Raw genomic sequence first — 27,602 nt, 5'->3', positions numbered from 1 at the left:
GGGACTGTTTAAATGCCTCTGTATGTGCTGTAATTAGTTTAATCTCATTTTCGTGACCATTACAGGAATAATATATAGGGGGCTATAGTATATCCCTACATTCCTCACTTAATACTGCTTCTTGGAACCTTGTAAGTAAGCCTTTATGGAACAATTGTCATCCATCCTGAAGCAACTGCCAGGCCATGTTTTTGACAATTACTGTGACGCTTTCTGTGGATCAAATAAACCTGTCACCATTTGTGCTGCCCTTGTTCGTATATACAGTTCACCCAAAAAGTTACAAGCTTATTTTATTCTTGGCATACAAGCGATGTCAGTGTAGTAATTTACAGGGGCAGCTTGAACTAACAACTGGAAACAACATACATGTATTTCACCAGTCAGTGGTGTGCAGGCAATATTAAGTAGCGGACATGTGAACATAATCTGCCAACTTTATCATGTCAAAATTTACAATGGAGCACTGAACTGAACATTTCTAAATCAAGTATCCAACAAATTCTCAAATGTTTTTAAGAATAGAAAAGTGTGTGGAAAGTTTGTACCACACACCTGGACTCCCAAACAAAAACAATGACACATGGACACCTGCAGCTCCTTAGTTGAAATGCAAAATGTGAACAAATCTTTTCTGGAAAAAACTGGCACGAGTGACGAGACTTTTAGTTACCAATACAAACCTACCACAAAATGGCAACGTGCAGAAACTCATGACAGGGCGATGGTTTGATGACATATATGACACTTGAGAAAATGTGATGAGCAAATTGAACAGCACCCCAAAGAAGAACTTTTATGACAGTGTCATATGGTTGTATGAATGTTCTGTGTGTTACACACAAGTGGCGGGAGGCTATGTAGATTACCTGAAGGATTAAAACCACCATCTTAACATTTCTCTCTTTATTATTAGCCAGCCTTGAAACTTCTTTGGACTGATGTGGTATATTCTATGCTGCATGTTAAATCCGTTTGGTACAATGTCCACACAACTGAGAAGTATTCTAGGATGGGCAAGTAATTTGTAAACAGTCTCCAATGTAGACTGCATTTTTGCTAGTCTCGTACGTAGACTACATTTTTCATGCACTGCGCAAATGAACTGAAGTCTGACACCTGCTTTACTTATGATTAAGCCTACAGGATTGTTCCACTTCATATTCCCACAAATTGTTAAACCTAGGTTTTTTATGAGTTTACAGAATCCAACTGTGAGTTACCGCCATTGTAGTCAAAGGACACTGTCTTTCTCGATCACATTACTCCACCATCAAAACACACACCTGAGAAAGTGGGAGTAACATCCAGAAACACTTTCTAGGGCTGCATGGGTGTGGGGAGTGAGTGGCAGCAGTGTTCATTAACAAGTGCTTTGCACAAAACTTTTCATTATAATAAGTGCCAGTTACAAAAGTGTGTAGCAATTGAGTTGAAAATTACAAGTGATGCCAATACTACACAGGTACAAACTGAAGAGCACTGTTCTGTCATCACATAGGGCAATTTGCAAGCACCTTGAAATTTAGCAACACACAATACCTCCACTTCCTGTAATACCACTCCTAACATGAATATTATTTTCTCTTTCTGTTCTCCTTTTCATGCACAATTCCTAAACAGTGTATATATGAAATATACAAATTCTTTTTTAAGCCAAAATTTTCAAAATTTGCTATTCAGTACATAATTTGCAGGCCACTGATAACAACAGTAAACACAGAATGTGTAGTAGAATTTTATTCAATAAAATATTTGAAATTTATGATTCATAAAAGCCACAAGCACTCAAGTATTCCACTGTGCTAATAACTGTTTTATTACCAACTCACCTTATTTGAACACCTTCTCATTTTCTCTATTCTAAAAAACATTAGATCTTTTTTGAAAATTATGTCAATGTCACTATTCAACATTACTATTAATGTAAGAATTCTATGATGTTTGAACCTCAAAATGTAATCCCTTCAAAACTCAAATATCACAGTACTGTAGCCCTGATTTTTCTGTTTCCAAAAATATTTTAATGTATAATTTTACTAGATTACCACATTAAGTAATGAAATATTTCAGTTTGAAAATATGAATCAGCAGAAAACTCTTGCCAGGTTTTGCTAAATCCCGGGGATAAAGGAGCATGTCCGAAACTCCTGCTACCTGTGCTATTTTGAAGAGATTGAAGTAAAAATAACATCACTGCCTAATGTGTATATATAAACTCTTCTCCTCCTGTCTTTTGTGTTGCTATTTAAATTGTAACAAGTTTGTATTCAAAGAATTTGTATACACATTATTACAAGCATCTTTAAATAGGTTCTGCAGGCAATGCTAGATTCAGTCTACACCGAGCCAGGACAGAGTACAGTCAAATGTATGTAATTGCTGCTGGGCTTCAGTGGCACAAAGATCCATGCCTATCAGTATTATGTACAGTCAACTATTTAACACCCATCTGCTCCGAGCTATCACAGCACCCAATCACTATTACTGAACAATTACTGAACATGGTCAATGTATTACATATTCTCAACATACTGTCAGTTGGAACCATGACAAAAACAATCAGAAAAAAATTATTTGCTTTTGTCCATAGCCAGACTTTTATATCATCTAACAACTACTGATTTTGATACCACTTGCCAACAACAGGCCATCACAAAATCACAGCACAGAGTGATAAGATCACTATACTTACAACTGTACAGTGCCAACAGGATTAGCACTTAAGTTAAGAGGACAACATTCTCATCATGTCTCAGTGGTACAGATTGGTGTTGTGGTCTTTGGGGAGGGGGGAGGGGGGGGTTCTCCTAATGCTAAGGCTCATCGATATAATGCCTCACAACTTTACACTGCATACGAGGAGCAGTTATCACAGCCATAATGGCAGGTAAATTGCAACATGGTGTGGAGAAAGCACAATGTTGTGCTGCAGAGAACTCCATTGTACACATGGACACTGCTGAGACGAACTGGAAACTGGAAATACAGCCTAAGATCAGTTACGGAATAATATGTAGCCACACTGTGCGATTATTCCCTATGGTTGCTGATATCTTTCCATTATAAATAAATTTTGATTTTTCAGTAAATAATGCTATTATTATGTACCAGGTGGTTCTAATTAAATTGCAGCTTCTCATAGACGTCCAGTGTAGGCTGTAATAATAGTATGGCAGTGAAACTTGGTAGATATTCTAACGCGTTAATGCAAAACTGATTTACTCTGGGGAGGGGGGAGAGGGGAGAAAGAAAGTTCCAATTTTGGTCACCAGGAGCACATCTGGCACTATAAATGCAAGAAAGAGGTATAGAAATGGTAGCATAAGTAATGGATTAGAAATGGCATGTGGGCAGAACAGGTAAAACAAGTGAGAAAGACATAATGTTCACTTTATTATTAACCGCAACTTACATAATTTGTTCAATATGAACACTGGAGACATTGGCAATGTAATATGATGTACAGTGCCAGATTTGCAAATGGTGGCCAAAAATGGAACTAACCTTTTGCCAGTATAAATCAGTTCCGCATTAACACATTAGAATATCTACTAAGTTTCACTGCCATATGACAGTTACAGCCCACACTGGGTCTCTATGGGTAGCAGCACTTTAACTGTAACCACCTGGTACAACATGTACTTGATTAGAAGATACAAATGGTACATGCTCAGGTCGTTTTATAGGGGTATGCATCATATACAAATGTTGGATGAAACACAGCAATTTAGATGAGTTATTCTGCCTTTAACATTTTATTACAGTGGGGATAGCTTCACTCTTTGTGTTTCAATATATGTTCACTTCTGGCTGCAATTTGCACTTATTTAAAGCACAGTACTGACTGCATTAATTGACTGTTCTATTAGGTCTTGGTAGAATATTTTATAGATTGAGAATGAAAAAATACATGGCACTGGTGTAATACTCAACAATATTTATTATTTTACAAACTAGTTTTTGGCTGTACACAGTCATCAGCTACAAAGATAAATATTTGCGGCTGTGAAATTTTGGGAGATCAAAAATTTTAAAATACTACAACTGCACAGTATCTCAGTTGTTTTTGCGAGATGACAATTGTTAATGTTTGATTTAGGATTAAAACGAGATAAAATCACTTGCAACTGTGGCAAATTCTGTATATGCCAGTCAGAAAGAACACTGTCTTCCTGCTTGAGGGAACACCAAAGAAGTTGACATAGAAAAGGAGACTAGTTTTGCACACCACCTGCTTAAAGAAGGCCACAATTACAAGATGCAACATGAAGTCTCACGTCACATCTATATTCATAAAGGTAGGAAGATTAACTACCTTGAAACAGTGGAAATCAATAAACTTATGTCCACTTGCCCAAGCTTGGAACTGAATGATCGGACACAGTTCCCTTGCTTGCTAGTAATCCCATTCAGACCACGTTATAAATTACCCTAACTAGGTACATACTCCATTTATTTTCTTTATTTCCATTACTGTAGTTTCACTTGACCTGTTAAAATTTTACTTTGAATAATTACAGTTGTGTCATTTAAATTTTTAATCTCGCTTGATACATTGCACCTGTTTGTAATTCTGGACCTTTTAAAATGCATTTAAAATAAGTTGCAACTTTTGACAGTTTGGTTAAGAGAGAGTGGAAGGAAGTGTAGTTGCCAGCATGTGTTAAGTGCACACTATCTGATAAAAAATTACAATTTTTGCACATGTTATAGCTTATGATTAACCATCCTTCATTTTGTTAATGGTCATGGTTATTTTAATATTTCAAATTAGGTAAACTACTGTACAAAATTCTTAAAGTTTGCTACGAAAAATAGGGGTCGCTATGAATTTGCATTTTGTGTGTGTTATGTCGTATGTTGCTGCACATGAAATGTAGATAACATATTGAATTATTTTTAAACATGGAAGGATATCACTGTCTGCCTCCAATATCAAGAAAATGAAGCATCCGTAAAGGGCTCAGTCATGAAAGGGCATGCCAGCAAAAATGCCACAATAAAATACTCCTAAATCCCTCACACCTTATAAAAGCCTTGAGATATCAAAACAAGATTATGGCAAATGATAACACGCAAAGAGGGGAGTATTTTGCCATTTGATTAATACACAAAACTTCCATGTCTACCAAGATGTTCAAGCAACTATACCTCCCCCCCCCCCCCTCCAATGAAGTAACGTTATTTTTAAGAGCCGCCGATAGCTTGTGAAACAATAAATGCTTTGGGTTCTACGAGAATATAAGTGAAGAAATTGCATGTTTACTGTTATACTGGGGAATGAGCTTCTTCATAAAATATGGACTTCTCTTGTCCTCAGTTGCTGCATTAGTAGGTTAGTGAGATGAGTATTCATAAATCTACCATGTTTTGGTACAAGAAGCAGATTTTAACATGGAAACAAGAGAAGTTACATATTACTCAAAACTTGTCAGTCATTCACGAATCCACATCTCCTGAACTACTGTCTCGATATGGCTGACAACTTGAAAAGAGTCCTATGGTGTCATCTGCAATGGCTTCTTTTGTCAGCATTTCAGTCTCTCTGAGCATAATCTTCTTCTTGTTATTTGCCACATTACTTTATGTGGGACCATATACTCTCAATCAGATTTAAACGAATGAGATATGGAGGAAGCTCGATTTAACTATGCTCTTCAGCATTAGCTACATTGTCAACTGGTAGCATGGAGTTCTTAACTTGTACAGCACTAAAAGTTCCGTTAACTCCATCTTACATGTGCTAGGTTCAACTTATTCCATGGAACAGTTTTTTGCACTTAGATCAAAATATCACTAAACTCCAGTGCACTGTTGGAGCTTTATCCATCACAACAGAGTTGTATGGTGACTTGTTCATTACTTTTGTCAAATTCGGAGGAATATTTTCCAAGAAAATATTATTTCTCAGCTGGTAAGCATGTTCCTGGATGACCATTTTTATCTCGAATCTCGTGCTGAGACATGGTGCACTGTTAAATGTTAATGAAACACCTAAATAAAACACTCATTCACAAAACCTGACAATCACAGAAAACTTCAACAGCAAAAAATACCACTTTACAATGACAGCTGATGAGCATCATGCATCTAATGCATGACACCACATGGTACTGTTTATTTATGCCGTGTTAACGGGGATGCTTTACCAAATGAACTGCTGGTGGCTTGCCATTGGTGTTACCTCGGCAAGGGCATCATATCACCTTCGGTGAGCCAAATGTCAAAATTCGCAACCAATTTTAATGCACTGTAAGTGCAAGATTGTCTTGTTCAGTCAACTCCTAAGAACATATCACCTAATTTTACTGTATATTTTTCCAACTTATTTTTCCTCTTTGAACAATTGTTTTCATTTGTCACATAGGTTCATTATTTAATGAGCCACAAATTTTATCTAACCTAAATATACTGAGTCACATTTTTATTGAAATAATCCACAAAGTCATAGTCCTTAATCATATATTAACAACTGTCATCTCTGGAATCAACTGAGTTGCACTACTTTAAAATCTTTGATCTCATAAAAATTTCACAGTCGCTCATATTTATCTTTGTACCTGATGAGTGCATAAAATCCAAAAATTGGTTTATAAAATAATAAATATTATATAACAACACACCAGTGTCACGTGTTTTTTCATTCATACTGTAGTACTGACCTTTAGTTTTGAGAAAGCATGTTTGACGAGTGCATGCCTATATTTTCAGGCTTTGCTGTTTACTAAATGTTACTTATCAAAGAGGAAAATATTTTGTAACTGTTTCTCAAAGCATATGTTAACTATTATTACTGTGAGGTTATGATCATATGATTGTCTGATGATGGTACATGGTAACAAAACCAGCAGTCACACAATAAGAGTGTGACTATAGGCTAAAGCACGTACCTGTTTCTTGTCAATGTTTTATTGTCACTTCCAATCTTTTGTTGAACTCTTTAAGTCTACATGATTTACTGTTTTGTTATGATATAAGTATGAAGTATGCTATACAAAAGTTGAGTATGATCAAATCATTGATAAAGTGCATTACAAGATTCTGGGAGATTGGTGTATAATGGTGCATGAAATTGCTAATGCTCAAGGTATATCAAAGGAACATGTCGGTCACATCTTGCACTAGGAATTGAACACGAGATAACTTTGCACAAGGTAAGTGCCTTGCATTCACTGTGGATCACAAATGTATTAACACGACACTTTCCAAAAACCAATAGATGCATTTTAAGAAAAACTGACTTAACTTTCTGCATTGATATGTGACAGTAGATGAAACATGGACTGAATCCAAACAGCAGTCTATGCAATGTACAGACTCTGGTTCTTCAGCTCCAAAGAAGGCAAGGAGATGCCATCAGCAGGAAAAATCATGGTGTCGTCATTTTGAGATGTGAAAGGAAATTTGTTGATTGGCTGTCTTGAAAAATATAAAGCCACAAGTGGAGAATACTACTCTCACCTTGTAACAAAACTGGAAACAAGCATTCATGAAAACAGACCCGCCTTAAAGAAGAGAAAATATCATCTTCCATCAGGACAATGCACCTGCCCACAACAGTGTCTCGGCAATGGGGGAATCGAGTGATCTGCTCTCTGATGTGCTGGAACATTCACCCTACTCCCCCATTTTGGCTCCCCCAGATGTCCATCTCAAAACCACAAAAATTCCCTAGTCGCTATTAGGTCCAACTGATACGCCACTGCGACTTAAGGTGGCTACCTTGCAGCCCTTCCGGAAGAAAACAACAGACAGAGGGTAATGACACTGAAACACCACTGGATCAAATATGTTGATACTGTAGGAATTATGTGGAAAAATAAAACTTCTTTGAAAGCATAAATTATCATTTCCACTATCAGACTGAGAACTTTTCAGACTGCCCTCATACACATGGCTACGCAGAGGAAAATGGAAATTTGATGAAAAGAAAAACAACAGATAACTCTACTACCTAATACACAGGTTCACTGATACAATGTGTGTAGTGAGAGACAAACGTCATGATGATGACAATGACGATGATGACATTGGTGACGATGGACACAGGTGTAGACGAAGGTGTAGCTTACCACCAGAGGAGGTCCCTGCACAAACGCCACTGCAGGCGGGAACTGGTGCGGAGGCTGCACCTGGTCTTGGCTGTGTGCCAGCCGTTGTGGGGATGTGACGCCCCTGCCGGCCGTCCAGCTGACAAACGCTGAGCCCTGCTGCTGGTTCGGTTGCTGCCGTAGGGGAGACACTGACACGGGAGCTGCTGCCTTCTTCCACGGAGGTGCGAATGTGTGTACAGGTGGTGCCACTGGCAGGTTTGGTCCTGGGGATCAAGTGAAGCATTATGCACTATAGCTTATAATATGCCACAATTGGGTAGTTATCCATACAATTTGTACTTAGCTATGTTCAGTCTCTCTTAAGAATGAAGACACACACACACACACGCGCACGCGCACACCCATGTGTGCACGATGTAATGTCACAAATCCATTTGTGACACTGTTTTTTCTCCAGCTGCCAAGCCAATGTATGTGTTAAGTATTTTATAATTATTTGTTTTGTTTATAAAGTATGAATGTCATTCTTTCTTGTAACTAAAAACATACGGCGTTTTGTTCCTTTTTCTGTTTGTGGCAAGTAACAGAAACAAATGAGCTGTGCCGAGTGCCCTGATGCGCATGTGCATTGAAGACCGTGGCTCTTAGGAGAAGCACACATGCATTATCCCATGATGTTCTGAGCAATGTTAAAGGTTGTTCTATATTTTTCTTTCTTTGACGTACTCTGGTCGAGATATTCAGTAGTTACATCAACATGAGACAGTCCGTAAAACCAGGATAGATGTATATCTTTTACACAGTCTCAGAATAAGAAAGGCTTCACATGAGTAACTTATGTTTGCTTTCTGACATAGACTGGCAGTCATGTTAAGATTTCTGGCAACTGAGGAAACATTCCAGTCTTTGGCCTATGCAATAAGAGGTTCAGGAAATACAATATTTATTATAAATAACATCGACTATTGCAGATAATACTCCTATTAAATTAGTGAGAATGTCTCAGAATGTTTTAGGGGGAAAAAAGTAAAAGAAAAGGGGAAGTAGATGGACATGAACCTACAACCTAAATTTTGGCTTAAAAAAATTACGGTGTGGCCTATAATCAAGATTTCTCCCCTCAGATCATAAATTGTGAATTTCAAAGTGATGTGTACACGTATCTTGTGGGTTGAAATTAATATCATTATCAGTTACTGCAGTGTAACATCAGGAGCTCTTAAATAACATCAGCTGGGAAGCTTTCTCCCTTAGGGATGGGTGGTCGATTAAAAACTGCAACAGTGGCACTTTTGTCTGTCAGCTGTAATGCTCAACACCATTGTACACAGCTGCTTTCAGTACCACTTGTACATATTTTCACACTACGTTCCCCTACATTACTTACTGTGATGCTGTTTGGTATATTTTTTATTTGGGAATGTAAATAAAAAAATTTTACATCAAAGCTGGATCATGTGGCAAAGGAAAGATTTCAAACTGTTTTTGTAAGCCTGAGACAGCTTTTCACGATTGCAGTTCTACGAAGATTAGGTAAATTATTTCATTGCATGAATCACCGAACCCACTCATACAAAACTTTAAATTCCTTTGGCAAAAAGTTTCTTTTCCATGCTATTCATTTCCATATGGACCCAGAGCATATTATTGTTGCTCTGTACTGTTCACTTGTTATGTAGGGGTGCCAACATAGTTTAGTGTCTGCACTGAGAATGTAGTTGTAGTACTTAGTAATCTGAGGTGTACTGGCTGTTTTATCTGAACTTCAAGCCACAGAATGTGCTTAATGAAAATGATGATAACAAAAATCATGAAGAGAGATAGAGAGAGAGTGTGTGGGTGTGTGTGGAGAGGGTGGTGATTCACCCCCAGTTATGTGAGAGCTGAAGAAGGGGAGTGAGACAGACATAACTCAGAGTACTGCCTAATTGAACTTTCTCGTTAATTCAGCAGTGTGGCCTATATTCGAGATTTATTTTTTACTGTAATCTCATGTCAGAAGTTCAGATGCAGCCTATATTCGCACAAATATGTTAGTCTAGGTGAATTTCATGTTGTGAGGCATGCTGTCTCAAGACATACATATTGTTTCTAACTGTAATACTTATTGTTGTAAACCTTTAACGTAAGTCTAAAGCTCCTACTGTGTAGATTACAACAGCATTTTAAATTTTTAAATTTGGTCAATGATTATGAAAAACAAATCTTTGTTGTCGCTGGGGTCTGAGATAGTCTCATAGTAACATAAATTTTTGAATATTAGTGTTGTTTTCAAACTGTGACCGACTGTTGACAATAAACTTTGACAGTGAGTAAATTTTTTGTGAGGCTGTTGTCGGTATGCCCAACTTTTTAAAGAGCTGTCTACAAGAAGGAAGAGCAACGTTCAACATCCTGTCAAAATCGAACCCATTAGAGATGGAGTGCACACTCTGAACGTTTTAAGGATGGGGAAGGAATTTGGCCATGCCCTTGTAAAGGAACCATCACAGCATCTGCATGGAACAATTTAGGGAAATCATGGAAAACTTAAATCTGGATGGCATTTGAACCGTCATCATCCCGAGTCCAGTTTGCTAAACACTACGCCACCTCGCTCGGTTTGTCTACGAGATGTTCTAGAGAGGGTACAACACGTTATCCTCATTACATGCCTCTATACAACAGTAACGTTCTTCTTCAATGACAAAATACACCTAAATATGATGGCACAGAGCTTAATGAATGAAACCAGAAAAGGTTAGGCAATTATTTAACATTTTCATCTCCAAAATACGATATTATCCATAACGCAAAATCTGCAGACCTTACATGTTTCAGAGAATTTGTAGTATGTGACTTCCATTTCAGATTCTCATCAACATAAACACATAAGAATTTAGGCTATTCTGCTTCATTTATTGATTTTTTCCCCTCCTGCATTATTTCTAGTTGTGCAATCAGGCCTTGTGCAAACTCCTACTCTTCTGAACTGTATCTCCCTTTCCCAACTTTGAATAAAATCCTTAGATAACATCCACCTTTATTTATTTCCATTTTCCTGTTGTATTTTGTTTTTTGCCTTTTTCCAAGTGCTGAAGTTTCTCTATTAGCCTTGAATGCGATACTTCAGTTACGAGGATTATTTCTGCATTGTGTATAGATGATGGAGGGTCATTTGTATTTAATGAGACCAAGAATGGACACAATATTGATCCCTATGGTACACTTGTGGCAATTACTCCCCAGTCAGATGATGCTGTTTCATTGTGTGCACTCCCTGGGTCTCTCAACGTGAAACTCTGCATCCTTTTTGTTTAAGTAGCTTCTAGGCAGGCCTTTAAGTATCAAGCCATGTCTACTGCCTGCCACATAATCCTCTGCCTTATGGTGCCACGCAGTTGCGGTACGAAGGGGCGTGTGGTCAGCACACTGCTCTCCTAGCTGTTTTGCAGGCTTTCCATACCATGTAGCCACTACTACTGGTTTGAGTAGCTCCTCAATTGGCATCGTAATGCTTAATGCACCCTGTATCCATCCTCTCACCACGGAAAAATCCCTGGCAGCACCAAGAATTGGTCCTGAGTTCTCTGTACAGGAGCCATCTATGGTAACTACTCAGCTACGGAGGCAGCCCTTTTTTGTTAGATACATCAACAAAAATAATCAATTTTTTGAAAATGTAATTAGATACACAGAAACTCTCTCACCAAGCAGTAGCAGGAAAACACACTTGAGAGTTAATGAAATGTGCGTAGACCCAGTGCTCCTCTTTCTGGCAGAAGTGTTGAGGCAGAAGGAAGCGGGATGAAGGAAAAGACTGGCAACGATTACGAAACGAGCACGAATGAGGATATGTTACCCACAACCTCGGGTCAGGGGAGACAAAGTGGACAGGACGAGAAGGAATGACTGAATGCATCATCTGGTGCAGTCCCCAACGATCAGTCTTTCCTTTCCATCCCACCTGTAAGTCTCCCCTGACCCACAGTTCACTCCGTCTTCAGGCCACAAGTGGCCCATCGGGACCATCCGACTGCCGTGTCATCATTAGATGAGGATGCGGATAGGAGGGGTGTGTGGTCAGCACACCACTCTCCCGGTCATTATGATGGTATTCTTGACCGAAGCCGCTACTAATCGACCGAGTAGCTCCTCAATTGGCATCACGAGGCTGAGTGCACCCCGAAAAATGGCAACAGTGCATGGCAGGGATGGTCACGCATCCAAGTGCCGGCCAAGCTTAACTTCGGTGATCTGACGGGAACCGGTGTATCCACAGTGGCAAGGCCGTTGCCCCCCTGACCCACAGTTCTCACCCATTTTTCTCTAATTATCCCCATTTCTTAAACCTTGTTAATCTTTTTCCTTTATCCTTCTTCATTCCCCTTCAACCATTTTGCCACAGGAAGGAGCAACTGGCTCCGTAAGCTTGCACATTTTGTTAAATTTTGTGCATTTTCTCCTGCCGCCACTTAGTGAGTAGATTTTTTGTCTATAATTTTAGTCAGACAGGATGAAAGCCAGTTATCAGTGTGATCTCCAATACCATACGATGTGCACTACCACATAAAAATGTAGATGTAATTATCAGTAAGGCCTCTGATCCTGGCTCACCTCCGGAGGGCTGCACGACGGCGGTGGGCTTGCTGAGAGGCTGCAGCTGGCGACGGCGCTGCTGGCGCTCCCCGTGACTCAGGTTGACGAGGGCCGCCGCCGGCAGTGAGTAGCTGCGCTTCTCCGAACACAGCAGCGACAGCCCACCAGGGAATGCCTCGTCGAACATCACGTCGTGCATCACGTCTGCCTCCTTGTCTCCCATCTGCCGTATACCTTCAGAGATGTATGACGGTGAGGTTTCACCTATTGTCTGTGTTGTACAACTGAATGTTTGCAAAACACAGTAAATATTCAAACTTCAAACACTTTTTTAAATCCATGAAGCCCTTACAACAGAAGTAGATTATGAAAATGCTACAAAAATTGTGCAACAGTTGGGAAAACATTGCACAAGCTATAAAATCCTAATGAGGACTGGAAAAACAGTGGAGAAGGTACAAAATCTGTGCCGGAGCTACAAAAACCGCCAGAGCTACAAAAACCGCCAGAGCTACAACTACTACGCAAGAGCTACAACAACTGCGCAAGAGCTACAGCAACTGCGCAAGAGCTACAGCAACTGTGCAAGAGCTACAGCAACTGTGCAAGAGCTACAACAAGTATTGTAAACAAGGGAAACTCCAGCACTGGTCATATAAATTTGAAACCATCTTTTTTATTATTGCACATCAATTTCGGTCACAGATTGATCATTTTCACTGCAAGACTAAGTCCAGTGGACTCACATAGTCATGCACAAGATATAACTTCAAACATAGGTGTTCGTAGTGAAGAACATGAAAACTAGCAGGTAAGATTCAATTCTTAGTTGGCATTCAAATCTAACCTACTAGTTGGCATGTTGTTCACTATGAACACCTATGTTTGAAATTATGAGTCCACTGGACTTAGTCTTGCTCTGAACATCATCATTGAAATCGATATCCAATAATAACTGAAAGGTTTCAAACTTATAGCACCTATGCTGGAGTTCTCCTCATTTGCATTATTTTTTGTGTGGTCATAGTGCACAAATTTCCTAATGAAATCCAATCTCAAGAGCTACAACAATTGTGCAAGAGTTACAACAACTGCACATAAGCTATAACAAACTGTTCAAGTGCTACAAATCATACAAGAAAAAAAGATAAGCAAGAGCTACGGAACATATCACAATTACAAAGACTTATTGTGATCAGTCAAATGAGCAGATGGAAAAAAATTAGTAAACTGTTTATAATTTCAAAAGTAATTGTCACAACTGTTAATACATTTATCCCACTGTGAGATAAAGTGGTCAATGCCTTCACGGAAAAATGTTTGTAGTTGTCAACAGAACCACAACAGTACCCACATGTGCATCTCTTCATCTGTATCAAATGTCTTCCTTCTGGGCTAAAAGAAGAAGAAGAAGAAGAAGAAGAAGAAGGAAATCAAGGTGGAAAGATCAACATTGTCTGGAGGATGCATAAGGGCTTCCCCATGAAACTTCTGTAGCATTCTGATGTGTCTAAAACAGGTGACTGCCCCTTGTACTAAAAGAAAATTTGGTAGAAATAGCTATCAACATAGAAAATTGTGTACCAGAGGGAAGGAAGTCACAGAAGCATCATTTCACACCAGTAAGATATTACGGTCCAGAAGATTAGTGAAATTAAAAACTGGACAAAAGGAACAGTGTGACCCTCAGCCCACTGTTCTGTTACATGTTTCTAGTCACATAATAACATTGTCATTCAGAATTTTGCAACTGAGTGTTTTACTGGGGCTGTGCTTTTTGAAACTGATAGCCATCCTGATCATTACTCTGTCCAAACCAGCCTCAGTAGTTTCATTCTTTCCTCATGAGCAGCATACCTGCACCTCTCCACTTATTTCTTTACCATGCCATTTACCCTTGTGAGAAATCTCTTTGACAATACCGGCTCCATCAGTGCCACTACTGAAACCAGTTCATTTCGTTAACAAGCCAGCTGTAACTATTGGTGAAAACAGTAAGTTGTAGTTTGGTGACATCACTAAACTCCCACAGACACAGAAATGTCTACTGCCAGGCAGGCAGCACAGTTTGCAAGTCGCGTGGAGGTGTGTGACAGGCTGCTCTCATTGATCGAGCTATTTGGAGACAATTTGAGACTGACCTTACAGTTACAGCCTGCCATACCCCATCTCCAGTGATCCAAACCTCTCAGAAACTGTTTCTATAACCCAACTGGACAAATACCCCATGGTCAATGGCTCATTACAGCATGAGTGGAAGGTGCATCCTGGAAACAACGCTGTGACCTCAGTGCTTCCGTCAGACCTCCCACCTTTGCATTGTTAGAGCCTACGCAGGAACTAACTACGCAACTCGTTTCAGTGAATCTTGTTACTGACCTGGGCGTCCGTTATGGAAATCTCTCTACCAGAATGAATTGAGCACTCTACTGTGGAGTGCACATTGTTTTGAAACCTCCTGCCAGATTGATACTGCTTCGGACTGGAATTGGAACCCCAAAACTCGGCTTTACCCCCAGCTGAGCTATCCGGGCACTACAAACAGCCCAGTCTCTCTGCTTACTTCTGCCAGTACACATCCTACCTTCCAAACTTCACACAAGTTCTCGGGCATCTCTTGCAGGGCTAGCACTCCTGGAAGAAAAGCACTGGCAGAGAAACAGCTTAAACATAGTCTATGGGATTCGTTTCCAGAACGAAATTTTAAATCTGCAGCATATTGGCACTGTTCTGAAACTTACTGGTAGTTTGAAACTGAGTGCCAAACTAAAAAAGTTTTCAAAGTAGGAAGTAGGAGAGGTGTACTAGCTGCAGCAAGGCTGAGCGGGCAGGTTTTGTGTCACGCCCAGATTGCCCAGCTGGAATGTTGCCTGCAAAAGTCAAGGTTACAAGCTCGATTCTTGGATGGCACACAGCTTTGGGAAGTTCCAAAATCTCTCTCATTGCCTCTTCCTTTTTTCCTTATCCCCCACCCAGCCAGCCCTTACCCTTTACTCTTGAGGACAGCATTTACGTATCCCAACTTTAAATAAAATTCCTTTCCTTTTTTTATACTTTCTAGCTTGGACAATCATTTCTTTTCCTTCAGTTTTGGTCTCTTCTCCACAGCTTGACACAGGACAAGAAAAGTTGCTCAAAGCCCTCAATTAAAAAAAAAAAAAAAAAAAAGTGCTATTTCTCAACAACTTTTGTTTTATGTCTACTTCAGTGGAAATAAGTCACATTATGACAGGTGGCAGAAAACAAGTAGTCCTCTAGTATAATTTTCCATTTTTCTTTTTGAAATGTATCTCCAAGTATGCTCCAATTTCTCTAGCTTTACTCCTACAACCATTAATAGAAATGTAGGTGTGAGGGCAGTAATATATTTCTCAACACACTTTCTACTGTAAACTCTCAAAATATTAATTGCAAGCCTCTATGTTAGTATGACATCTTTAGTAACTGTACCCCACTAAAGATTGCTCAAGTGCGCAACTGAATGTTTTTATTCACAGTAACTTTAATTGTAAGGCACTATCTATGTGGATGAATCACATGCCAATAGTATTGTCATCTCAGTCTAGCATCTGATGGGCTTACTTTCTCCACCTTTCCTCTTACAAAGAATTTTTTTTATTTTTTTTACCCTTTCTCATCACCTCTGATAGCAGACATACTACACATATAAAAAAAAGTTTTGCATCACTTCAGTTCTGAGAGTTCCGGAACCTGTATAGAAAATTGGAATAGAGATCAACATAAACATCATTTCCACCCTTTTTATTGCTCAGGAAAACCATACACTGCAAGTTGTACCACAATACAGCGAGACCTTCAGAGGTGGTGGTCCACACTGCTGTACACACCGGTACCCTTATACCCAGTAGCACGTCCTCTTGCACTGATGTATGCCTGTTTTTGTTGTGGCATACTATCCACTATTGGTCCATGTTGTCCCACTCCTCAACAGCGATTCGGCATAGATCCCTCAGAGTGGTCACGTTCGATAGGGTTCATGTCTGGAGAACATGCTAGCCACTATAGTTGAATGATGTCATTATCCTGAGGGAAGTCATTCACAAGATGTGCACGATGGGAGAGCGAATTGTCGTCCATGAAGACGAATGTCCTGCCGATATGGTTGCACTATCGGTCAGAGGATGGCATTCACGTATTGTACAGCCGTTATGGCACCTTCCATGACCACCAGTGGCATACATCAGCCCCACATAATGCCAACCCTGAAACAGCAGGGAACCTCCACCTTGCTGCACTCACAGGACAGTGTGTCTCAGGCCTCCAAACATGTCAGGGTTCCTCCGAGCCTTAATCCATAGGTAGCGGTCATCCACTGCAGTAGTAGCCTTTGGGTGGCCTGAGGGAGGCATGTCATCGATAGTTCGTGTCTCTCTGTATCTCCTCCATGTCCGAACAACATCGCTTTGGTTCACTCCGAGACGCCAGGACATTTCCCTTGTTGAGAGCCCTTCCTAGCACAAAGTAACAATGCAGACGTGATCGAACCATGGTATTGACCTTCTAGTCATGGTTGAACTACAGACAACATGAGTCATGTACCTCCTTCCTGGTGGAATGACTGGAACTGACCGGCTGTCGGATCCCATCTGTCTAATAGGCACTGCTCATGCATGGTTGTTTACATCTTTGGGTGGGTTTAGTGAGATCCCCGAACAGTCAAAGGGACTGTGTCTCTGATACAATATCAGCAGTCAACGTCTATCTTCAGGAGTACTCGGAACAACGGTGATGAAAAACTTTTTTTGATGTGTGTAAATCTGCGTTGCTGTGCTTGCTATGAACAGGGATCTAACAAAACTGAAATGGGAATATTAAATACCGCCATAAAATAACATAGGCTAGTTGGAGAAGTTTTTCTTAACTCAAACTTTTATTTACATCTTCACACTTATCTTAGACATACTTTGACAGTATGGACATTAATACGAGAGTGGTTTGCTCAATTTTCTCACCTCTTTCATGTGTCTTCCTCTTGCAGTAAAAAATGAAAGGTAAGTGGCAGCAGAATATAAATATTCAAACAAGCTTATAATCAACACTAAAATACATTAAGACGCAAAGATATATAGGATTAATTTATGTTGCAGCCAAAGGAGGTATAACAAGACATAACTCATCCTGCTAACATGTTCCTAATTAAATCTCATACACATTCCAATATAATTTACTCATTACATGGTAGCACAGAACCATACTGAAAGGTTGGAACATTGCATCAATTAGTATCCTCCAGTCTACTTCTGAATCGACTGTAAGTGTCTCATGCCTCCCCTGAAGCAGAGCTTGGAACAACTTCCCTTTCCTCAAGACATGTTGCTGATGCTGTTTTCAATCTGAGACAACCTACACTAATCTGAAACTGTTTACTGTGGTCAGGCCTTCATCTCCCTCTAAAATTTTTATCCCCCAGTCTTCCCTTTGTTACCAAATTGACAATTCCTTGATGGCTCAGGATGTATCCTATAAATCCATCCCTTCTTTTAGTCAGGTTGTGCCACAAATCTCTCTTTTCCCCACTTTGATTAAGTACCTTATTAATAATCTGACTTGCCCATCTAACCTTCATCGTGCTCTGGTAACACAATTCCAAATGCTTCTATTATCTTATTGTCTGACCTATTTTCTGTCCATGTTTTACTATCATACAAGACTACATTCTAGACAAATACCATCAAAGGCTTACTAACACTTAAATTTCTATTCAATATTAACAAATTTCCCATTTTCTGAAATGCTGGCAGTCTGACTTAATATTCTCTCTACTTTAGCCATCTTGAGTATTTTTTGCCTTTTTTCTTTTCTAATCTAATACCTGCAACACTGGCCAATTTAATTTGACTACATTCTATCACACCTGTTTTACTTTTAAGCCCCTATTACACAATGCACGTAAACCATACACCTATGCACCAGCACCCCAAGTGTGCATATCTGTAACTACAGCCTGGTTCACATAGACCACATGGAAACACCTGGTGCACATGCATAGTAGATATTGATAACTTGTGAAACGCAAACAGAACTGTCTGATCTCTTGTAAAGTCGTACATTCTATCGAGTGAAACACAAGGGGGACCGTGTGACATTGGAATGTCATTCGTTCAAATTATTTATGTGACTCAAGGTTCCCATTTAAGAAGAAATGTATTAATTGTTATTCTCTTATGTAGGTTACTACTGTTCTGAAGCACAGACTCAGCAGTTAGTTTTATATTACGACACTTGGTTACAACAAGTATATGTATTTATACTGCATTTTGCACATGGAGGGCTCACTTGTTTTTGGAGCTATCTACCAGGGACAGACAAATGGAAACCAAACACCCGCCACAACAAGACCGTGGACTGATTTCATTCAAGAGTAGTAACAACACGCATTACGACAACCCACTGGGAGAAGAAGCAATCAATTCCTGTTCTGTAGAGGGCGTTTGGCCACTGACAGATCCACAACAGCACCCACTCTTGCATTTCCTCATCAGACTGAAACAGACGTCCGTGTGTGTCTTTCCTCAGGACCCCACAGACATGAAAAATCACGTGGTGAAAGATCTAGGCTGTATGGAGGATGTTGCAGTTTTTCCAAAATTACTGAAGAATAGCCTTCATCCAATTGGCAGTGTGGGGCAGGTATTATCGTGCAACAGGATGATTCCTGTCTGACAGCGTTCCTGGGTGGTTTGACTTTAGGGTATGTCACCGTTACCGACTGTGTCTTCGTAGTGCTGAGCATTGATTGTCATTCTGCACTCTAGGAACTCAATGAGCAGAGAGGCCCTAAAGTCGAAGGAGGAGGTCATTGTAATCTTACCAGGACTTGTGTGAACAGCTTCAGATTTCATTAGTGGGAGTGATGTGGGATGTTTCCACTGTTGGCGTTGCCTGCCCCTACACTGCCAATCAGACAAAGGCTCGAATGAGATTTTCACTCTGCAGTGGAGTGTGCACTGATATGAAACTTCCTGGCAGATTAAAACTGTGTGCCGGACCGAGACTCGAACTCGGGACCTTTGCCTTTCGTGGGTCAAATTATCTCAAACAGGAATCAATCATCTCATTCTCCAGTGGGATAAATGCCTTTATGTGTGTGATGATTACTTTAGAATGGAACCATTCCACAGTCCTGTTGTCGTAGATGTTCGATTTTCACTGACTGCCCCTCATATATATTCAACTGGTACCTGTTAAGACAGACCGTTTTAGATATAGTCTGAATTAATGTATCTGTGATGTTCTGAATAATAAGCACACTTTGTTATGGAAGGTCTTTGTAAATGACAGTACAATACACAACATGTTGTTTATGAGAAGCACTGTATTTATTTCGAGAATTTTATGTTGGACTCTAGTCTTAACTTCCAGTGTTAACTGCAGCACTTCAAGAAAGAACGTCCGACAAGACACTTACTGGCAAGGGTGATGAAATAACAAGGTGAGCAAATGAACAATAAGAAATTGTAGTCTCAGAGCAAACTTGACATCATTACTCAATATCATGCTAATGAAGCAGTGGAACATCGCGTTCTCTTCACAACTACTGCTTCTCTTTCACATCTTCTGGTTCCTATAACTGCAGTTAGGTTTCTGTACAAACTGTAGACAATATTTTGCTCCCTGTATTTTATTCCTGTTAATTCAACATTTCAAATATTGTATTCCTGTAAACACTGACACTAGGAAATCTTTCACTAAATCTGCAAACGTTATAAATGATGGTTTGACTTTCTTCTATCTGCCTCCTAAGATAAGTCATAGGGTCAATAATTGCCTTGTGTGTTACCATAACACTCTGATACCGAACTGACATTCCCCCGAGACTGATTCTAAAAGTTTTTCCATTCCTCTGTAAACAGTTCATCCTACACGTTATATTCTTGCTTTTTCTTCTTCCCGCTGGCTCCCAATGAAAAAATTTTTATGGACTGTAAAGCTGTCATTTATTTACTTATTTATTTTTTATTTACGTATTATTCAGCCCTGCTCCAGTTTTTCCTTTCTGTCTCAAATACTGTTGACATTATAAGATTTTTGTTGAATCTCATATTATAATTCTAGTTTATCACCTTACCTATGATGGTCCCCCTGAGGCCGAGGGGCACCGTGTAGCCCTCCCGCACATTTATGACTCGGTCCAGTAGACTGTACGTGGCCGTCGTATCAGGCGCGAGGTTCCCGTCCTGAAGTTCGTGCTTTAAACAGACACACATGTTACTGAAGCAAACTCACCTCAGGTTTCTTTCATGGAATGTCACGACTTGCACAACAGCTGTATCTCTTTGTATTACAAACAATCAGTTTTAGTCAGATAAAGGACTGCTCTCAGGTACAAAATATCACTTACAGAACATATGTCAGAACATGACAAATGTATCTACAACAATGCTAAAGGCCGTAAAGAATTTGACTCACACATAATGTAAAAAGTTAATGGGGTGAAGCAGATGGTTGTGTCTATGTGATCTTTATGAAAAAAAAAAGATGTAAAGATGACGCAATGAGCTGCAGACAGGCATAACAAAAAGACTTGCACACAGAGTTTTTGGCAAAACCTTCCTCCACACACACACACACACACACACACACACACACACACACACACACACAGGGGGAAGGGAGGGGGAGGGAAGGGAGGGGGGCAGGGTGAGGGAGAGGGGCAGGGTGAGAGAGAGGAGAGGGGGAGGGAGAGGAAAGGGGGAGGGAGAGAAGAGGGGGAGGGAGAGGAGAGTGGGAGGGAGAGGAGAGGGGGAGGGAGAGGAGAGGGGGAGGGAGAGGAGATGGGGAGGGAGAGGAGAGGGGGAGGGGAAGGAGAGGGGGAGGGGAAGGAGAGGGGGAGGGGAAGGAGAGGGGGAGGGAGAGGAGAGGGGGAGGAGAGGGAGAGGAGAGGGGGAGGAGAGGGAGAGGAGGGGGGAGGGGGAGGAGAAGGGGTGGGAGAGGGGGAGGAGAAGGGGTGGGAGAGGGGGAGGAGAAGGGGTGGGAGAGGGGGAGGAGAGGGGGTGGGAGAGGGGGAGGAGAGGGGGTGGGAGAGGGGGAGGAGAGGGGGTGGGAGAGGGGGAGGAGAGGGGGTGGGAGAGGGGGAGGAGAGGGGGAGGAGAGGGGGGAGGAGGGAGAGGGGGAGGAGAGGGGGAGGGGGAGGAGAGGGGGAGGGGGAGGAGAGGGGGAGGGGGAGGAGAGGGGGAGGGAGGGGGACGGGCATGGAGATATGTTTGCAGCTCATGTTGATTTTATGTAAGTATAACACACAAACACATGTAAATTTATTATTCCCATTTCTCTTATTTTCAGACCAAAATGTAAAACTTAATGTTTATGCCCATTATCAGACACAAGACTTTCCTCCATGTGAAGTGACAGATGCATCACATCACAACAGTATCAATGATATGCCAGCCACTCACGTTTCACTGTCTATCCATCTATTGTACCTAGTATTTGCATTTAAAATTCCTTAGTGTGGCATAGAAACAACTGTGAAATACCAAGGATTGAAATAAACTCTTCTTCTTCTTCTAAAAAAGAATCATATTGACTAACTAGGATCATGTTAACAACTTCAGTTCCTCTTCTTCCTTTGTTGTTGTTTCCTATTTTTCCAGTATTCCCTCATTTTCTCCCCATGAAATCTCTTCCTTTCTTCTGTCCATGTTGTTACCGATTTTTTATTTCTTCTGCTTTGAAAGCCTTCCAAATTTAGTATTTAATTTCTAAAACAGTTTCTTTCTGCTATTTCTGATTCTTTGATGTTTCTTTCTAGATTTTTCCTTCCTTCTGTAATCCATGCTGTTGTCAACTTCTTCTTCCAGAAATATAGGAGTATTTGTTTTGTTAGTCTGTTTCCATCCATCCGATAGAGGTGTCCGTGAAAGGTTAATCTTCGTTTGGCCATTACTTCAGATATTTTCTCTGTATTTTTGTAGATCTCCCCACTACTTCTTATTTTCAAACCATCTGCAGTTTTTATTGCACCCATTATTTTTCTAATAATCCTTCTTTCCAGTATCTCTAGTCTGTCCATCTTATAGTTCATCGTTAGGCATTCATTCAGATCCATATAAACATTCTGGTTGTACCACTGTGGTGTAGTGTTTTAGTGTTGAAATAATCTACTTATTCAGATTTTATTTGCTGGTTTTATGCTTACTTTCCTTCTTTTATTTCTTTTGTTTGCTGTAACGATTCACTAAACGCAAGTAAACGAATGAGAAAACCATAAAGAAGTCTTTATGAATTTAATATTCACTAAACCAAATTAAACCATAATGATGTGTTGGATCAGTTACATATCATCATTGATTATTTCAACCATCTGCAGACAAATAAACAGCATTGATATGTCAAGGATTTTACCTCACATTATTCTGCAGCAACTTGAATAAAGAATTTGCATGAGGAAACCAATTCAATTCTTTGTTACACAATATTCTCATCAGTGAAATTTAAACCTATAGGTGATGTAGTTAATGCTTGAAAATTCTGCTTGCTGCATACATCCCTTAAATAGGAATTCTATAGAGTTTCCTGCCCTTCAGACCTTCAAAAGCGCAGCAGAGAGAACAATACTGCAGCATTGTTTCAATGGAAACTTCCGAAATATGTATCATTCCTATGCTAAACATGAACATGGGGACCTAATTTGGATGGGAGTGTCACGTGAAGTGATTAAAGCCAATTGTGAACATCAGATGGCACCAAGCCAAGGGGAAAAGGAAGGCCATACATTCCATAAACAGAGCTTCAGTTTGCAAGACTTATGAATTTTTGCTGCCCTGTACAGGTGAAAGTGTCAACATTTTTGTCTTGTGAGCTTATCTGTATACATGCTGAATGGAACTTATGACAAGAAAAGCATATGATAATTCTCTGTGGAGCACTCATACGTGTCCACAAAATACAGGGTGAGCTACTGGAAACACAATTTTTTTAGATTCACTAGTACATTCATGTCAGTGGTGGGAAGGAGATGGCACAGACTATTCATTTTGGGACTATCCACCATTTCAGCAGGAATGGAACTGTGACAACAAAAGATTGAGAGTTTGCATACAGTAGGTTTGTCCTAAAAGCCATTGCAACATGGCAGATACTCTATTGCCATTTCTGTCACACAGCTCCGAGTTGAAACACAATACAATACTGAGTTTGCAATGCCCGGTTCTGATAAAAAAGCAAGGACACCTGAAAACATCATCACTGTGAGAGAATCAGTCATCGGAAGCGTAAAAAGATCGACACGTTAATATGCCTTCCATCCACAGATGAACTGGGAGTCTGTGAGAAAAAATTGTTACAACTAAATTTACAATTCCATCTGTATAAAACGCTGGTGGTTTAGCAGATCAAAGTTACAGACTTCCAACAATTAGACAACTTTGCTGTGTGTATGCAGATGAACTATGAGGATGATCCAAATGAAATAGTGTTTATGAGGAATGAGGTACATTGCTACTTAAATGTGTCAACTAACAAACAAAACTATCACTTTTTGGGCCCCTAAACAGCTTCGAGGTTCATTAAAGATCTCTTCACTCCTCAAATGTGACAGTTTGATGTGCCATACCTGCTATCGGTGTTCTTAACTGAACTTTATTTTTTGAGAATGTAATAATAGTGACTACGAACACTGAACCTTATGTACAAATGCTGAGCATTTTCTCTCAGCTAGAATTACGGAGATGGTAAATAAACATGCATAGTGTTCATTTTCAACAATATTATTATGCAACACTGCACACTGCAAATGCATCCATGGCAATTGTGAGTAACATTTCCCCCGGATGCCTCATTTCTCATTTCGGTGACATGCTGCAGCCACCAAGATCACCATTCTTGTCTGCTCGTGACTTTTTTTGTGGGAATATTTGAGAAGAGCTTGTCTATGTTACAAGCCCCAAAGTTTAATTGAGTTGAAAGCTGCCACTAAAGAAGAGATGGGCTTGACTGACCAATGCTCATTGCACCAAGCTGTGAGTAAGTAACTTCCAGCATAGACTTAAAAACTGTGTTCAAGAGGACACCTGCCTCTTGGATGACAAAATTTTTTATAAGTGATCATGCAAATGAAACGGCAGTTGTTTAGCTTTGATTTTATACAAATGCTGTTTTTCTTTAACAATTAACATATTACAATTTGAAAACCATATGTTTCCTATAAGTATAAGTAGTATAAGTAGTATTTCCACTACAACTGAGGATCTGCCTCAAATGAACATTTGTGTGTGCACTTGTTATCTGACCTGACTTACCCTGTACAGAAGCCTCGGTTTCACATGCATGCCAACATTCTTGTTTGCTAACTTCTTTGCCTGGTGGGCATCCACGATCTCCATGAGCATTTCACCAACTTCCGGTTCCAAATACTGTGATCCACAGGGCCTCCGTTCAACAGACGAACAGTGCTGGTTGCGGATCCACGTATTTATTTGTGAAACATAGTTCCAGCTAGTAGAGAGAATGCAAATAGGACATGAGTTTTGAGCCTTGCTTGCTTTGAGTGTTAATTTGGGAGTGTAATGGTTAGGAATTCGACATAGTAAAGCACAATGTTGCAAAAAAAACATTACACACTAAATAATATGGACTGAATTCTGTAAACACTTTCAAAGAAGGAATCTTCACAGAGGAACTCCAAAAGTAGGAGGATATATTTTGTAGTAAATTCCATCAAAGGATTTAGAAAGCTTGCACAAAATACACATTAGGGAAAACCTTCCTCGTGGACCAAATCAAACAATGGAAAATCCAGGATGGAATGTAACAATATTATGAGAAGGAAAGTTGCTACTCACCATACAGCGGAGGTGCTGAGTCACAGATAGGCACAACAAAAAGACTCTCACCATTATAGCTTTTGGCCATTACGGCCTTCGTTAACAACACACACACACACACACACACACACACACACACACACACACACACGTGCAACTCTCACACACGACAGCAGTCTCAGGCAACTGAAACCACACTGTGAGCAGCAGCACCTGTGCATGATGGGAGTGGCAACTGGGTGGGCGTAAGGAGGAGGCTGGAGTAGGGAGGGGGAGGGATAGTGTTGTGGGGGTGGCGGACTGCGAAGTGCTGCAAGTTAGACTGAGGGCATTGGAGAGGTGGGGAGAGGGGAGTAGTGGAAAAGAAGATAAATAAAAAGACTGGGTGTGGTGGTGAAATGACGGATGTGTAGTGCTGGAATGGGAACAGGGAAGGGGCTGGATGAGTGAGGAAGGTGAGTAACAAAGGTTGCGGCCAGGAGGGTTAAGGGAACGTAGGATGTACTGCAGGGACTGGTGGAAGAAAGGAGCTCTGAGGAATGACACTGTCCCAAAGTTATTATTATTTCTCGCTCGATCTGCCAGATACGTTTTACAAAGAACAGATAAGATTAATATAAATCACAATGTGGAAACAAATTATATCGGTTATTACATTACAATTATGTCAGGGAAACTACATTATTACATTAAATGGAACAAAAATAACATAAATTGAAGACAATTAATTACACAGTGACATTAAGATTATGGAGTCATTTCCTAGCATTGTCCGTTAACTTGTGGAGTGACATCAGAGAGCCGTCTCTGAAACCATGAATGTTACAAACCAGAAGATGGTCCATTGTTTGTACCTCGCCACAGTCACAACACGAATCATCTGTATAGCCCCATTTGGTTGTTTGCTGTCTGCATCATCCAATTCCCGTATGAAACCTGTTTAGGGCCAACCAGTGTTTCCTGTTGAGATTGAAGCCTTCCACCCTTTTGGTTGGGTCGTGGATTAGGTGATGGTTTTCCACGATGCCTCTTCTCAGACCCTGCCATGCATTCTTCCATTCAGCATTGAGACCCTCTGTGTCCAATGTTCTGCTCCAGGCGATACGTTTCCTGGACTTGAGTCTCGTGGGTCCTCCCATGTCGGCATGTGTAGGTAGCCTTGGGTTTGCTTCAATTTTTTCTACTATGTCCTGGGTTGCTTTCTCTCTACGTATGGAAGCAGAGCAATGTTTGCCAGCACCAGAAGCCACTCAACGGGGGTTGGCATGAGAGTACTGGTGAGGTTCTCAGAGTGGCGGCATTTAGTTGTACATCCACTTTTATGGCATGCAGGCTTCTGCTCCAGACTGGGGCACAGTATTCTGCAGCACTATACACCAGTGCCAGTGCAGCAGTTCGTAGAGTGGCAGCATCACAACCCAAAGTGGTGCCTGCCAGTCTGTTGAGCAGGTTATTTCTCGTCTTTAGCTTTTGGGCAGTATCAGTTAGGTGTTGTCTGAAAGTCATGCTGCGATCTAGCTTAATACCGAGATATTTTGGGAAATTCTTGTGGCTTTACCATTTATAACCAGGCGCAGTTCCTCTCCTTGTTGTTTAGACGCATGACTGTGCTTACTGTTTTTTTCACATTGATTTTTAGATGCCATGTGTCATAGTATTTTTTCAGTGTAGCTAGATCTTCATTTAATGTTGATTCCAGGTTTTCAAACGAGATACTTTGTGCTGTAATAACTAAATCATCTGCGTAGGCAAATTTACGTGAGTGCAGATCAGGCAAAGCTGCTATATAGATGTTGAAGAGCCAGGGAGCTAAGACTGATCCTTGCAGAAGACCATTTTTTGGGGTATGGCACTTGCTGGTTTCACCATTTAATTTGACCCTGAACTTCCTTTCACTCAGCATGTTGTTCATGAGCTTCAACGACGTTTAGCATTTGACTATCTTTGCCAGTTTTAACATAAGAGCATTTAGCCATACAGTGTCGTACGCTGATGTCAGGTCAATGAGGACTATCCCTGTTTTCTTCTTTTCCTGAAAGCCTCGTTCAATGTGTGTGGTAAGTGCCAGCATCTAGTCGCAGCAGCTTCTTCCTTGTCTAAAACCTGCTTGCTCCACTGGTAGTTGTTCCTCCAGTACTGGTTTAAGTCTTTCCAACAGTATCCTTTCGAACAGTTTGTAGGT

The 27,602-nt window shown here is 40.4% G+C and overlaps 1 protein-coding gene across 1 annotated transcript in view; it reads right to left on the bottom strand.

The window, feature by feature from the left end:
* The window catches only part of LOC124718790 (5'-3' exoribonuclease 1), a 181,578-nt gene that overhangs the window by 41,639 nt on the left and 112,337 nt on the right, over positions 1–27,602 (bottom strand). The window contains exons 22-25 of the mRNA XM_047244397.1: positions 24,896–25,091; positions 20,725–20,845; positions 12,654–12,869; positions 8,076–8,320 (exon numbers count right to left, since the gene is read on the bottom strand). Coding sequence (XP_047100353.1) covers positions 8,076–8,320; positions 12,654–12,869; positions 20,725–20,845; positions 24,896–25,091 — 778 coding nt within the window. The remainder of the gene's footprint in view (positions 1–8,075; positions 8,321–12,653; positions 12,870–20,724; positions 20,846–24,895; positions 25,092–27,602) is intronic.

Source organism: Schistocerca piceifrons, chromosome 10, assembly GCF_021461385.2.
Source record: "Schistocerca piceifrons isolate TAMUIC-IGC-003096 chromosome 10, iqSchPice1.1, whole genome shotgun sequence".
In the NCBI taxonomy this organism is placed as follows: Eukaryota; Metazoa; Arthropoda; class Insecta; order Orthoptera; family Acrididae; genus Schistocerca; species Schistocerca piceifrons.
Note: the sequence above shows the minus strand (reverse complement) of the source record. Positions and strands in the feature narration are given on the sequence as shown.